Source organism: Narcine bancroftii, chromosome 14 (genome assembly GCF_036971445.1).
Source record: "Narcine bancroftii isolate sNarBan1 chromosome 14, sNarBan1.hap1, whole genome shotgun sequence".
Classification (NCBI taxonomy): domain Eukaryota; kingdom Metazoa; phylum Chordata; class Chondrichthyes; order Torpediniformes; family Narcinidae; genus Narcine; species Narcine bancroftii.
Window position 1 is genome coordinate 9,291,907 of NC_091482.1, and position 14,480 is coordinate 9,306,386.

At 38.4% G+C, this 14,480-nt stretch overlaps 1 protein-coding gene across 4 annotated transcripts in view; it reads left to right on the top strand.

Annotated features, from left to right (window-relative positions):
• Positions 1 to 12,838, top strand: part of LOC138750003 (lissencephaly-1 homolog) — a 90,310-nt gene extending 77,472 nt beyond the window's left edge. For all 4 annotated transcript variants that reach the window (XM_069912155.1, XM_069912154.1, XM_069912153.1 and 1 more), the window contains 3 exons: positions 1,617 to 1,718; positions 6,349 to 6,505; positions 8,735 to 12,838. In XM_069912155.1, coding sequence (XP_069768256.1) covers positions 1,617 to 1,718; positions 6,349 to 6,505; positions 8,735 to 8,808 — 333 coding nt within the window. In that variant the 3' untranslated portion in view covers positions 8,809 to 12,838. The remainder of the gene's footprint in view (positions 1 to 1,616; positions 1,719 to 6,348; positions 6,506 to 8,734) is intronic.
• The last annotated feature ends 1,642 nt before the right edge of the window (positions 12,839 to 14,480 follow it).

Below are 14,480 nucleotides of genomic sequence, written 5' to 3' on the forward strand. Positions count from 1 at the left end.
TCCTCCACATTCAGCATCTGCAGCCACTTGATAATTCAAGATTTTCCATGCTGCTGCAATGTCCAGCCTTTGAAGCATTTCAACACATTTACTAAAATCTGTTCTGGAGGGCTTCATAGACATTGCACCTGGCATTAATCATTTGTGTTCCTTAAATAATCAAATCAAAAATTACAAATTATTTCGATCCTTCAAGTTCAAAATTGCTTAGACTTTTCATAAACCATATTTTTTGGAACTTTGAAAAGTTTTGTGAAACTGCAAATCTTGTGTCATTTTCATTAAAACAGTGCAATTGGTGTCCATGTTTTATGTCGTTACTGTTGAACATAATAGTTACAGAAAAATTGATTTAGGAAATGGTTAGTTACTGAAATCAAAACTTCATCCATTTATACACAAAATATAGTTAAATAGCCAATAACTACTCCCTCCGACAATTCTTCTAAATGCTATACCATTTTGTAATTCTCAGATCAATGCGCATGACATAGTTTGTGATTGTGGGGAAGGTAATCTATCTCGCCTTATTGTTTGTTTGAATTTTTCTCCATGAAATTGATATCCTTTATATTTAGTACTTGACTGTTTCTAGAATTATTTCAGAATGTCCATATTACATTGAATTTTTTTGAGCATTTTATAATCCATTTCCATTTCTGGTGAATACTTTTAGCTTGAGCTTTTTCCATCATGTTCATTGAGGGTTTACAGAAATTCATCCTTCTAGAATACTCAAATTACTACCTAAAAAAATTGAAATACAGAGGGAAACATGAAAGTCTACAGACACCTTGATTGAAGTAAAAACACAATGCTGGAGAAACATTTTGTTTGGGCGCCTGCCTACATTTTGCTCCTACCTTGATGAAGGGCTCCAGCCTGAAACGTTGGTCGTGTATCTTTATCTTAGATATATAAAATACACTACTTTTTTCAGTTTCTCCAGCATGTTTTATTTTAATTGAAATACAGAATCAATTGATGCGGGGAGAAAAGTAAAATGCCTTTAAATTCTCATGATGCAGCTCTGCGTAACAGAAAATGGGGATGTGGACTATTTACTCAATGCAATTCCCACCACCGTAACAGGGGAGTCATTTGCATGTATTGTTTAAGTCAGTCTTGTATATTTTTTAACTCTGTACAAATACGATACTTAGCAGCTACACAGGTATGAAAAAAAATGAAGTACAATCTGCAAATACCACAAGGCCTTATGTACATTTAACTGTTTTGCTATGAACCAAGAGCATGCTGCGCATGGGTGATGTTATTTTGAAACTGTACAGCAATGGCATGAAATGGAAAAGTGGGTGCAACAAAGGACCATTCCTCCTTTCTAAGTTCTGCCAAAGATCGACAATCACTATTGGCCTCTCTCATCTTCAGACACACAGTTAACATTGAAAGGCATTTATCCTCGAGTCTAGGGGCTTGCCATCAAACTGAATGCTTAAGCTTGCCTCATCTGACCATTAGAAAATATTTGTCCCACGTGCAACTGATCATCTGGAAATAGATTCAGTCATTAATGTAACTATAAATCTGGTATTGACTCGGTAGAGTATCTTGTTTTCTTTAATGAATTTTAACGTACTTTTAACATCTTCTAGACTAAAAAGAGTGGCAAACCTGGACCTTTCCTCCTATCAGGATCCAGGGACAAGACAATTAAGATGTGGGATATTAGCATTGGAATGTGCCTTATGACACTGGTGAGTGCATACCATTAGTTGAAATGCATAAGCTTTTCATTGAAAAGTTTACATGTGGTCTTCCAGTGAGTTTATAATAGTTAGGTTTTTACTATTTTCTCACCCTTGATGAGTAATCTTTGAGCATCCACTATATCAATGGTTATTTGTATAGGTTATAGTTACCCAAGAATCCATAGTCCATTGTGAGTGAGCACGAGAGAAAGAATAGCTGATTTATATTATAAAAAATGAGTTATCTAATTAAGAATAATTAATTTAACTGTAATTTTGTGTTAGTTGATACAATTGTTGAAGGACAGAAAATTACATTCTCTAGCTTTAAAAACTTTGCCATTAAGTAACACTTTTGTGTACTCTATCAAGAATGGTTTTTGCATATATAGTGGAACCCCGCTATAACGCAATGGTCACGCTAAATCAGGGTCACAAAAAAACAGCGTTTTTTAAAAAAAATATAGAACACGTGTACAATATCTGTATTTGCAATCATCTTTTATTTCTTACAATCATCATTTTATTTCAAAAAAACAATTGAGCGTTCATTTCCTGAACACAGCAGATCGCTGGCGGTGAGCGAAATTCAAAATGCTTCAGAGCTGGAGGATTTTTATGTGGTCCACATCCTGGGTCTTCAGCCAACATTGGCTAACCTTGAGGTGCTCAAATGGCTTCAGACACTTTTGGGGGTGGAGGCTCCTCATTGTCGGGAACCAGTGCTATAATAATGTTACGGACAATCTCTAAGTCCATCAGATGCTCGCTCGTATGTCAGGCATTCATCATCGGCAGAATATCACTGGTGAAAACCCTCTGCTAATTTCAAACAGCCTCTGCACCTCACCCACCTCTTCATCTGTGAAGCTGAAGAATTCTTGCTCATCATCTTCCTCTTCCCTTGGTGGATTGTCAAGATGAAAAGGCTGGACGCAGACTCCCAGTATTTTTCCCCACACACAAGGAGCTGAGTGGAAAACTTACTTAACATTCATGCTTCTCAAATAGTCTTCCAGTGTTGTTGATTCATCTACAATTCTACAAATTAATTCACGCCTGTAATTCTGCTTGAACACAGAGATGATCCCCTGATCCAGGGGCTGGATCTTAGATATTGTGTCTTTTGGGAAGTAAGAAACTCTTTCCATCGCAACTTACTAGGTTGGAGCTGGTGGGTGGGTGGGACAGTTGTCAAGCAAAAGAAGTGCTTTGAGTTCCAGCTTTTGCTTATACAAATGAGCGCAGACAGCAGGAACAAAAGTTCTGTAAAACCAAACCACAAAGATGACACTGGTCATCCAAGCATGCTGCTATGCATGTATTTCAACGGTAATGACATCATGTCGACATGGTGGAAACAGCAGAACGAGTGAAATTTTCCAATTATGAGTGGTTTTTAACTTGTGTTTGTCTTTTTAACACAAAACAACAACATCACGTGATCTTTGCGTTGTTTGAACCCCTCACATCAATGGGGGTCATCTTCTCCAGACCATGTGTGGTCTGGGATCATCTCGTAGCAGAGGCCTGTTTCGTCACAGTTGTACATTTGTTCTTCAACATAGCCATAGAGTTTTTAGTTCTGCCAGGTATTTACTGGCAGCGGCACTCTCTGCTGAGTGAATTTCTCCAGACAGTGTTTAAACCAATGTAACCATCAATTGCTAGATTTGAACTGTAAGGTCTCTTTGTTGATCAGCTGGTCAAATTTCTCTGCTTGAACTTTGAGAATAGGCCTGGAAGTCAGAAGACCTTCTAAGCACGCTTGAACGAACCACTCGTACAGGGAATCATCGAGGCTGAAGTCTTTGGCTCTCTTCATGCATTTGGCGTTTAGTCCAGCCTCTTCCTCATTTTTCCAAAGTGACGTGTGTAATTTATCTTCTTGAGATTTCCAGCCACAAAATGTTGATTCAGTTATGCCACGGTTGTGTGCAACTTGGATTTGACTTTTATTCTTGATCACATCTTCTAATCGTGCATTCCATTTTGATCTGAAAACTATTTCAGTTCCAGAAAGAGGAAAAGAAGGGTCCACTGGCTGATTGCGTTATATCCAGGTTGGTATTAAATCAGGACACATTAAATTCGGGTTCCCCTGTCATTGGTCCACCACAATTATTGTGTTGATCTGTTAACTTGCAGAGACAATGTTACAAGTTCTGTTTAACTTCTAAATAACTAGTCTTCTATGGAGCAAACAACTTACTGTTATTTAAATTATCCTATAGATCCATATTACTATTCACTAATATTTGAAACCAAATGACAACTTTTTAGTAGTTTTTTGAGGGCTTCATTGAAATTTTCAATGGAACCAGGAGAAAAAAACAGGGCATTAGCAAGTAGAGATTTAGGGAAGGGATGGAATTTGGTGGTGACAGAGGAGGTGAAAAAGAGGTGTTCTGTGTGGTTAATAGGCGGGGTATAAATGGCTCAGAAAGAGTGTAAATCAGACAGGGACCATAAAAATATGGGGATAGTGCCGGAGGATTGGCGCATTGCGCATGTGGTTCCGTTATTTAAAAAGGGTTCAAGGAGGAAGCCTGGCAACTATCGGCCTGTAAGTTTGACGTCTGTGGTAGGTAAATTAATGGAGAAAATTCTTAGAGATAGTACTTATAAACATCTGGATAGACAGGGTCTGATCAGGAGCACTCAACATGGATTTGTGGGAGGAAGGTCATGTTTGACCAATCTGATTGAATTTTTTGAAGAGGTGACTAGGAATGTGGATGAGGGTAGCGCAGTGGATGTTGTCTATATGGACTTCAGTAAGGCCTTTGATAAGGTACCACATGGAAGGTTAGTTAGAAAGGTGCAGTCTTTAGGTATAAATTTTGAGATTGTCAAATGGATTGGACATTGGCTGAAAGGGAGAGGCCAGAGAGTGGTAGTGGATAATTGTCTGTCAGGTTGGAGGCCGGTGACCAGTGGTGTGCCTCAAGGATCTGTATTGGGCCCATTGTTGTTCGTTATATACATTAATGATCTAGATGATGGGGTGGTAAATTGGATTAGTAAATATGCAGACGATACTAAGATAGGTGGAATAGTGGATAATGAAGAAGGTTTTCAAGGATTGCAGAGGGATTTGGGCTGCTTAGAAAAGTGGGCTGAAAAATGGCAGATGGAATTTAATGCTGATAAGTGTGAGGTGCTTCATTTTGGAAAGAAGAATCAGAATAGGACATACGTGGTAAATGGGAGAGCATTGATGAATACAGAAGAGCAGAAAGATTTAGGAGTAACGGTACATCGTTCCCTGAAGGTAGAAACTCACGTGAATAGGGTGGTGAAGAAGGCTTTTAGTATGCTGGCCTTTATCAATCATTGCATGGAATATAGGAGTTGGGAGGTGATGTTGAGATTGTATAAGACGTTGGTGCGGCCTAATTTGGAGTTCTGTGTGCAGTTCTGGTCGCCTAATTAGAGGAAGGATATAAACAGAGTGGAGAGAGTGCAGAGAAGGTTGACCAGAATGTGACCTGGGTTTAAGCATCTAGAGTATAGGGAGAGATTGGACAGATTAGGTCTTTATTCTTTGGAGCGTAGAAGGTTGAGAGGGGATTTGATAGAAGTATTTAAGATTATGAAAGGGATAGACAGAGTGGATGTGGATAGACTATTTCCGTTAAGAGGAGGAATGATTAAAACAAGAGGACATGAGTTAAGAATGAAGGGGCAGAGGTTTAGAGGTAACATGAGGGGGAACTTCTTTACTCAGAGAGTGGTAGCCGTGTGGAATGAGCTTCCGGGAGAAATAGTGGCGGCGGAGTCAATTGTATTATTTAAGAAAAGGTTGGACAGGTATATGGATGAGAAGAAGATGGAGGGTTATGGGCATTGTGCAGGGAGGTGGGACTAGAAAGGGGTGTTTGGTTCTGTGCGGACTAGAAGGGCCTAATGGCCTGTTTCTGTGCTGTAATTGTTATGTTATGTTAATCGAAAGATGTTTGTGCAAATGGCAATAATTGAAAAATTAATGGTTAAGAGGAAAGTTGTAAACATTAAATCAAAACTATCTAATTAAAGATGCAACCAGAATCTGAACCATTAATGGTAAACTTTGAATTTGAAAACATTGGATATGTTCATGTATGACTACAATGTGCTCACTGCAGGTTTAACTTACTAACATTATTTCAAGACTTTTTATTAAAGTAGAATCCGTGAAGTAACTTCAAATTAAGTTTTTTCATTTTTAAAAAAGGCTCCCTTTAACTAGAAATTTTCACTGGATGGCTGTACTATATACTGTCTGCTTTAAAACCAGATAGTCTTTGTTTATTCAAGTTGCAATGAATTTTTTTTCCCAGTTGAGAGGTTGGCTATTATGTGAAGCTAATCAAAATATCTCAGAATGCACTCTTGAGTAGGCTTAGTAATGGCCATAAAATGTTTCTGCCATGAAGTTGATTTGCCTGTAACAGTGAAGTTAATGGTCCATACTCCATCAGCTCAAAAGAAAAGAAAATTCATATTTGTGAAGATTAGAATAAGATACAAGACCAAATATTTGTGTGTGATCATATTTTTAGTCCACATTTCCTTTTGCAAGGGATGACACTGGCAATATGTTGCTACATTTTCAAGTGGAAAATTTCCTAATTACGCTTTCTATTAAATGTAGGTTGGCCATGATAACTGGGTACGTGGTATCCTGTTTCATCCTGGAGGAAAGTTTATTGTGAGCTGTGCTGATGACAAAACTATTAGAGTCTGGGACTACAAGAACAAACGGTGCATGAAGACCCTGAATGCACATGAACACTTTGTTACCTCTCTTGGTGTGTAGAAATTTAGTTGTGTTTGAATGATTGTGTTTCACATCTTACAAAGATGATCAGATTTTAAGAAATGAATAGAGTGCCAATGCATTTTTTTTTGTTGTTGCTGCTACTTTAATGTTTATGTCTAGATAAAAGCTTCTGGACCGAAACGTTGTTATTACTTTTTAGTGCAGAATATTTGAAGAGGAGTCAATGTTATTAGTATTCTTGGATAAATCACCACTTTAAATTGCTTTAATTATTATTGATTATATAACTATCAATGTTTCACCACAATGTAGAGAGAGAAATTAGTAATATGTACAAGCTGTTTAAAGGTGTCCTTTGTGGTACGGGAAGAGTGCCAGAGTGAGGCCCATTGCAAACTAGAGGAACCACACCTCATATCCACCTGGACAGTCTACTGCCCAAAGGTATGAGAACATAGGCCTTTAGCCTGTTGAGCTTGTTCTGCCATTCAATAAGATTATGGCTGATCAGATGATAGACTTATCGCCAACCAGTGAATTTTCCAGTCTTAGGTAACAAGTTCTCTTCTTCTGAGCTACTTTTATTTCACTCCCTTTTCCACCCACTCAACCCTCCACTCATTATCCACCACATCCTTTTCCACCACATTCCTCACCTCTGTCACCAGTGTACTCTTCCCTACTCCTCATTTCTATCTATTATACCACAATTGTCATGGTTTATGGATTCCAGCACCGGCAGCCTTTGTTTCCACTTATCACACCCCCACCACCATTATTCTGTATGACTCCTTTTCCTTCACGTGGCGTTTTTTTTTTTGTCTCTCTCACATTGTCTGACATCAATTGTCTTTGTCAGTCATCCTTCATTTCCTGGTTCACCAGTCTCCAGTTCATCCCCTTGCATCCAGTTTTCTTTAGACAAGCTATCTCTCCACTGTGCACTCCGTTCTGGCCCAAACTTTGACAGTTCCCCCGATGATGCCACTCAACCTGCTGAGTTCCTACAGCCCATTGTTTAGCTCCCTATTCCAGCATTCTGCAGTCTCGACCCTCTGAAAATATCAGCTCGTCGAGCAGCAGCTGCAGAATAGAGAAACAGAATTTGAGTTTCAAAGGGTACATAGAGATAAGAACTTGCTCGGAGAGAGTGGTAGTGGGTCACAGAATCTTCAAGAAATGCACACTCCACCCTTGCTGGCCATCAATCGCCCACTTGTGCAAATCCTACATTAGGGGTGGCACAGTTAGTACAGCGGTTAGTGCAACGCTGTTACCGCCCCAGCAAGTGAGGTTCGAATCCAGTGCTGTCTGGAAGGAGTTTGTGTGAGGTTCGAATCCAGTGCTGTCTGGAAGGAGTTTGTGTGTTTTCCTCATATTTGCATGGGTTTCCTCCAGATGCTCTGGTTTCCTCCCACCTTTTAAAACATACGGGGGTTGAGAGTCAATTGTGTGGTGTGGGATGAAAGGGCCTGTAATGATGCGGTTTTGCTGAATTTAATTTTTTAAAATTAATTGATCCTGCCTTTATTTCCCAACATGCTCACCACACCCTGCCCCTCCCTCGCAAGATTCAACAATTTACCTACACATCTGCCAAAAACGTCAGTTTAATTGGCCACTGTAAATTGCTCCTGGTCTAGGTGCGTCGTAGAATCTGCAGAAAACGATGAGGCAAAGGGAGAATAAAAAGGGAAATGGTGGGATACTTCCTATTGATGCAACATGGCCTCCTGAGTTTCTCCAGCATTTTTACATATTGGGAGAAACACCTCTTTAATTTGCCTGGCAGGCCATGAGCACGTGGGGTGCTAAAAAGATGGACAACGTTTACATGATGTGCTGGCTCAGTCATTCAGTACATTCTTGGATCCAAACAAGATTTTCTTTTCCCTCTTATTTTCTCCATTAAAATTGAGTCCTCAATAAGGTAAGAAACATTCTGCAGACGCTGTGATTGCAGTATACACAAAAACGCAGGAGGAACTGTGATCGCACAGCATCCATGTTTTGGGCCTGAGCCCTTCTTCAAGGTATGTAGGGGGGAAAAAAAACAGGAAGAAATTATGTTATACAAAGCCTTAATCCATTTTCTATCTGGTGGTCTTTCTCCAGTGTTGGTGTCCCCTCTGGAAAAGATGTATTGGCTTTGGGATAGGGTGCATAACAGATTCACCTGTTCTAGGAGATAAAAATGTGTAATCTCTAATTCTTGATAATTTTGTCTCCTGTATCTAATTCGCATTTTCTTCTACAGATTTCCACAAGACGGGTCCATTTGTTGTCACTGGAAGTGTAGATCAAACGGTAAAGGTGTGGGAGTGCCGCTGATGGAATTGATCTTGTTTCCTCCTTTCCCTCTTTTTTTCCCGGCCTCACCACCCAAAATCCCACCCCTCCAGATGCACTCAGTTACCATGGTTACCCCTCGAGCTCTGTTTAATAACTATTGTCCTTTAATGTAAATTATTCTGGATGTAGATTGAGCTATTAAATGTTACACAAAAGTATTCATGCATGGTGAATCCGAATTGTATACTGTAAATTACATACGTTGTCTAGAAGTACCATAGGTAAAGAACAAGGGCTAGCATTGGTCATATTAGACCTGGAAAGCAGAAGTTGATTGGATAATTAGGGCACTAAAAATGACTGAAATTAAATCAACAATGATGTTCTGGGTCATTGGAAATTATCTCTAGTTTCACTGTCATTTTTATCTGAAGCACCAAATGTGTTGATTCTGTAATCCTTGAATCACTTTGTGTGGTACTAGGGCTTATTTAATGAATGTGTAGCTGTGTTGTTCATAAATTGTCTACCATTCTATTAACCTGGCGTAAGTGATTACAAACCAATATCCATTAAGCTCAAAAAGAACAATGAGTAAATTCTGACGACCATTGTTAGATACCCACGCTCGGGTTGGGATTAACATTAACATTGGGTTTCACTTTATGATAAATGGGACTACTCGTCTTTCTAAACCCATCCTCCAACCTTGAAATGTAGTAACAATGGTCATAAGGACGTGACTGCTGAAGACTGCTTATTTGAGCATTTGACCCCTGCAGAATGGTATCTGTCTTATGGTTCCATTGGAACTATATTGAGAATCTTGAGTTTATGCTATCCAAGGATTACATTAACTGTAATGCTTCTGAGCGCTGACAAATTTATTTTGGCGCACACTGTAAACTTGTTAGATTTGGTTGGACAGTACATAAGCTTTAAAATTGAAAACAAAATGTGTGAATACCTAGCTTGCTTTTAAAAATTGTTGTTTCTAACGATGGAGCCCTTGTAGCACCATTTTCCATAATATAGACACATTGTATTCATATGTTTTAACAAAAAAATAGTGATATAATATTCACCCCATTTAAAAAGCCACTAAATACACAATGCTTTTAACTAGGATATCTTTTTGTTTTAAACTGAGCATTTTTGTAAATGTCTAGGGAAAAACATGCTGAAGAGAAATTTTGTAGTAAATATTGCAATTTATTTTAAAGCTGTTTTTTTATTTAAAACATATGGAAATCTTGTGCCTAATCCTATCAACACTCCCTGCTTGAAGCAGGGGACGCTTATTTAATGAAGGATGTACTCTACAACTTGAAATATTTAAAGGAATTTGCTTTCTAGGACAGAATGGTGTTTAAAAAAAAAAAAAAAAGCTACGTAGACGTCTATTGGCAGCACCAATCAGTTAAACGGTGCTTTAGAATAACAAATCATTAAAAAGGCCTTTTGTGCTTTTATAAAGTAAAATATGCACCATACTATCTTAAAATGTCTTGACTTAAGCAATAGCCCAGTTGAAAGATGGACCTTAAATTCATTTTGGAAACTTATTTGTTTTCAGTTTTTATGTGCAAAAAAAATCATAGAGAACACCACCAGTTTCCATAATTTCTCCATGATCAATTTATAAAATGTCTTTGGATGAATTGAACTTTTCTCCTGGACTTTGCTAATGCATAGCTTATGAAGGAGCCAGTGTCGAAAGGAGGGAAAAAGTGCAACTTAAAATGCCATATCCGCATTAGGAATTGCATCAAATTCTGCTTTGTCGTGTCCAATCAATGCAATTTCTTGTTCGTTCTGGAGAGTGTGCAGTGATGTTTTGTGAATTTAGTGGCTGCCTGCCATTGTAACTGATGTAGCTCAATAGCAGCAACAGTAAAAGAGCCAGATAATTCCAGCATTGTGAATCTGTGAACATCAATTTCGGGAAGAACAATGTGCTCATTAGCCGTAATTCACAGTAGCAGCTGTAAATTACATGCCATGCATCACGTGTAATGTTTTAAACTTGTTATGAATGCAGTATAGTAATTTATAGCTGCGTTTGGGTAAAGTTCCTAGTTGTCAACCAAAATTTTAAGTTGGCCTTGACAAGCACGCTGCTCCGTTCTTCTGTGTATTTCTGCTATCATTCTGACCTTTGCGACTCACACTTTCATGAAATCTCTGATACATTGGTATCGCAAAGTTTGTGATTTGGACAATAGCAACTATTACCTGCAAAAAAGACACATTTATCGTATTGCAGTTGAACTTGTGTCTACAGCACTTTCGTACCATTTTGTTACAGCTGTATATAACCTACATGTTTCCCCTTAAACATTGAGAGCTGAAGTGTGTTATTTCAGTGACAAACATTCTAAAATATTTGCTTACTAGTATTTCTTCTGAAAAAATAGATTTCAGCTCTGGTAGTCAAATAAGATTGTATTCGTTATTGATTGTTGTCACAAAAGTACACATAACTGCCTACAAAGCAAAGGTTTTTGAATAAACTCCCTTACCTGTGTTTAAAATATAACAACGTCAATTTATGCAATAATAAGTTTCTGAACTTGGTTCGAAAGGAGTTTCTTTGCTTTCAGAACTTGAAATATACTCTTGTGTATTACCTTAATGGGCGGCAACTATCTCTCCTGACACCTTAAAATGAAAGCAAAGTCTATTCAACCAATACAGGCAGTTTATGGTACCAGAGTTGTACAGTAGTCAAATTTCAAGATTTTTTTTTTTGCTGGTAATTTTTGTTAAAGCACTTTTGTCAAAACTTGACCTAAAATGGCACTCTTGCTGACAAGTCTGCAATGAGTGAATGCTATTAAGAAAATAGATTCAATGGTACGTTAATGAAAGCTCGGAGGTGCTGTGAAAAACACGAAGCTGTCGTTGTCATAGCTCTGTTTTAAAGTTTTGGCAACAATTTTGGTTTATTTCAAAGGATATTTAAAATATTTTCTGAACAGGTGATTTAACTCTAAACTTAAATTCTATCTTCATTTATTTTTGACCTATAATGAATTACAGTTCATTCCATTTCAGAGCATGTAGAATTTTTCAACATGAAATCTGTCTTGACCAAAATTATTTTTTATCTTGCCCTCTTCGATCCAAAAATCTGTACATAAGAAACATCTGTTATAAAGAGGAAACTGTTCTTAAATGGAATAACCTGCATATTCGCTTGCGGTAATCGAAAAGCTTTTTTTAAAACTCTATACACATTCCAGAAATTAGCCCTAGCTGCCTGTGTGCCCATTCCAAATCGTGGTTTACCGTAATATAAAACGCTTCAATATAGACTGGTTGAAACCATCTAGTATGATTTGGCCTTCATTGAAGTTGTAAAAGAGAACTTGTATAGCATCTTGCACTTTAAAATAACAAAAAAAAACCGTCCTGCTTTCTTCAGTGCGTGTGTGGTGTGACCAATGCTATGTCTAAGGCACTCAACCAACCTAGTAGCTAGCAAGTGTAAGGGGCTATGGAGCACTGTAGTTTTGAAAGCTTGGTATAGACTCACCAAGCCCAGTCGACTGTCAGTATCCTGCTACTCCTATTTGCCTCTTCCTCTTTTTGTGAATTGCCTGGTTCAAACTCTTCTTAAATGGCCATTCCCACTGAAGCCATTTTTAACCCTTCAAACTGTTTTGTCAGCTATTTTACTGGCTGTTAATTGACCTTTGCCATTCCCACTGTATCACGTGATTGGCTGCTTTCTAGTCCTGCCCTTTCCCTCAGTGTTCCTAAGGTGTTCCTGAAGACCAGTAGTGAACCTCCAAGTAGACGTTGTACTCATCACTGACACTATGGCAAGAAGTAATTTTGCAAGCAGAAGCAAAGGTTGCGATTACAAGTTACCAGGACTGTGAGAAGATAATTGAGCTATTGACACAGTACAAGCAATCAGTTAAGGAATGTATATACTGCTGTGTGTTTTACAGTCAGATTTGTTGCTATCAAACTGTGTAAAACAAGATTTATTCATGTTTTCTGCATATTAAAATCTTAATGTACCAATTGGTAAAGACTATTAAAATGCATACAAAACTGCTGAGGTGTTTCTTTTCCCTTTTCTCCTTGTCTGCTAGATTTTATTTAACTGAACCTCTGGTTTTCAGGGGTTGAGAATTGACCGATACTTTCACGTGTACAGTCTAGAAATAGAAACTCACAGCAGGCCAGGCATCCTCTGTAAAGAGAAAAGTCTGGTTAACTTTGCAGGTCAAATGCTCTTTGCAGGTTGAAGGCAATCTAACAACGTCAACAGTTTCTTTTCCACAGGTGCTGCCTGACCTCTGGATACTCCCAACAAATTTTGGTTTTATTTCAGATTTCCAGCATCTAACATTCTTCTTTTCTCATAAGTAAAATTGTTACTTTAAAATGAAACTAGATTGTGTGGCCACACAAATGCTGGAGGAACTCGGCAGGTTTGGCAGGATCCATGGGAGGAAGTAGTCAAGGGCTCGAACCCTTCATTGGGAATAGCAAGTAATAAGCAGACACCTGGATAAAATGTCAGGGGGAGGAGCAGATCTCAGCAGAGTTTGGAAGAATCTGCGGCCAACCTCTTCCACGATGGATGCGTGGAATTGAGGTTGGTAGTTCTGGATTGATCTGTGGTAAGCTTGTGTGGATTATGTTGCCATAAGACCGACACCGCAACTGGGTTGGGGATGAGTGATGAAAGAAACCAGCCGTGTCGTATCTAGCACATGAAAATTCAATCTTCAAGCCATCAGCTTTGAAAATGAAAACATTATCTTTTTCCACTTACCTGTCCTTGTTTTTTAAAAAAAAATGAAATTGTCATGTTGTTTAATAGATAATGGATATGCAAGTTTTTTTAGACCATTTAATCCATGGACTTCACTTTGAGGCTATTTTGATTCCTGTGTTAACTTAAATTCCATCATGAAAGTAAGATTGCCTTCAGCAAAAAATAATTACAGCAGGGCATGAAAATCATCAATGTGGCCACGATGGTCATTTTACTGTTTCCTTTAATATTGTCATAGACTCCTGCAGCATGGAAACAGGCCCTTTGGCCCAACTTGTCCACACTGACCAAAATGTCCCTCCCACACTTGTCCCACATCCCTGTAAACCTACCCTATTCTATGTCCAGTTACTTTTTCATATAAACGTTGCAATAGTACCTGCTTCAACCACCACCTCCAGCACCCTGTTCCATATACTAACTGCCTCTTTAAAAAAAAAGTTACCCCTTGGGTTTTCTCCCCCCCCCCCTCACATCCCTATGAAAGAAAAAGTTTGAAAACCACTGTTTGAATCGACCCTCATTGACTTGTTATGTGCACCGTTTCATAACTCCAAAGGAAATGGGCCAATGACAATTTGTCTCAAGCCAAATATTTCAGTAACAATTGGGTCTAGAGCAGTGGTTCTCAGCCTTCCCCCTCACATACCACCTTAAGCAGTCCCTTACTAATCACAGAGCACCTATGCCATAGGGATTATTTAGGATGGTATGTGAGTGGAAAGAAAAAGTTTGAAAACCACTGCTTTAAACCTATGTCCTCTACGATGCACTCATCTGGTCCATCCCTCTCGTGCTCTGTTTGTTACACATTTAATACAAAAGCAGTTGAAAGCCCCCATTATAACTTCCCTCGTATTTTTATATATTTGTTAAAATTTATAAAGTTAAATGATTTCTGATGAGTTGCAAA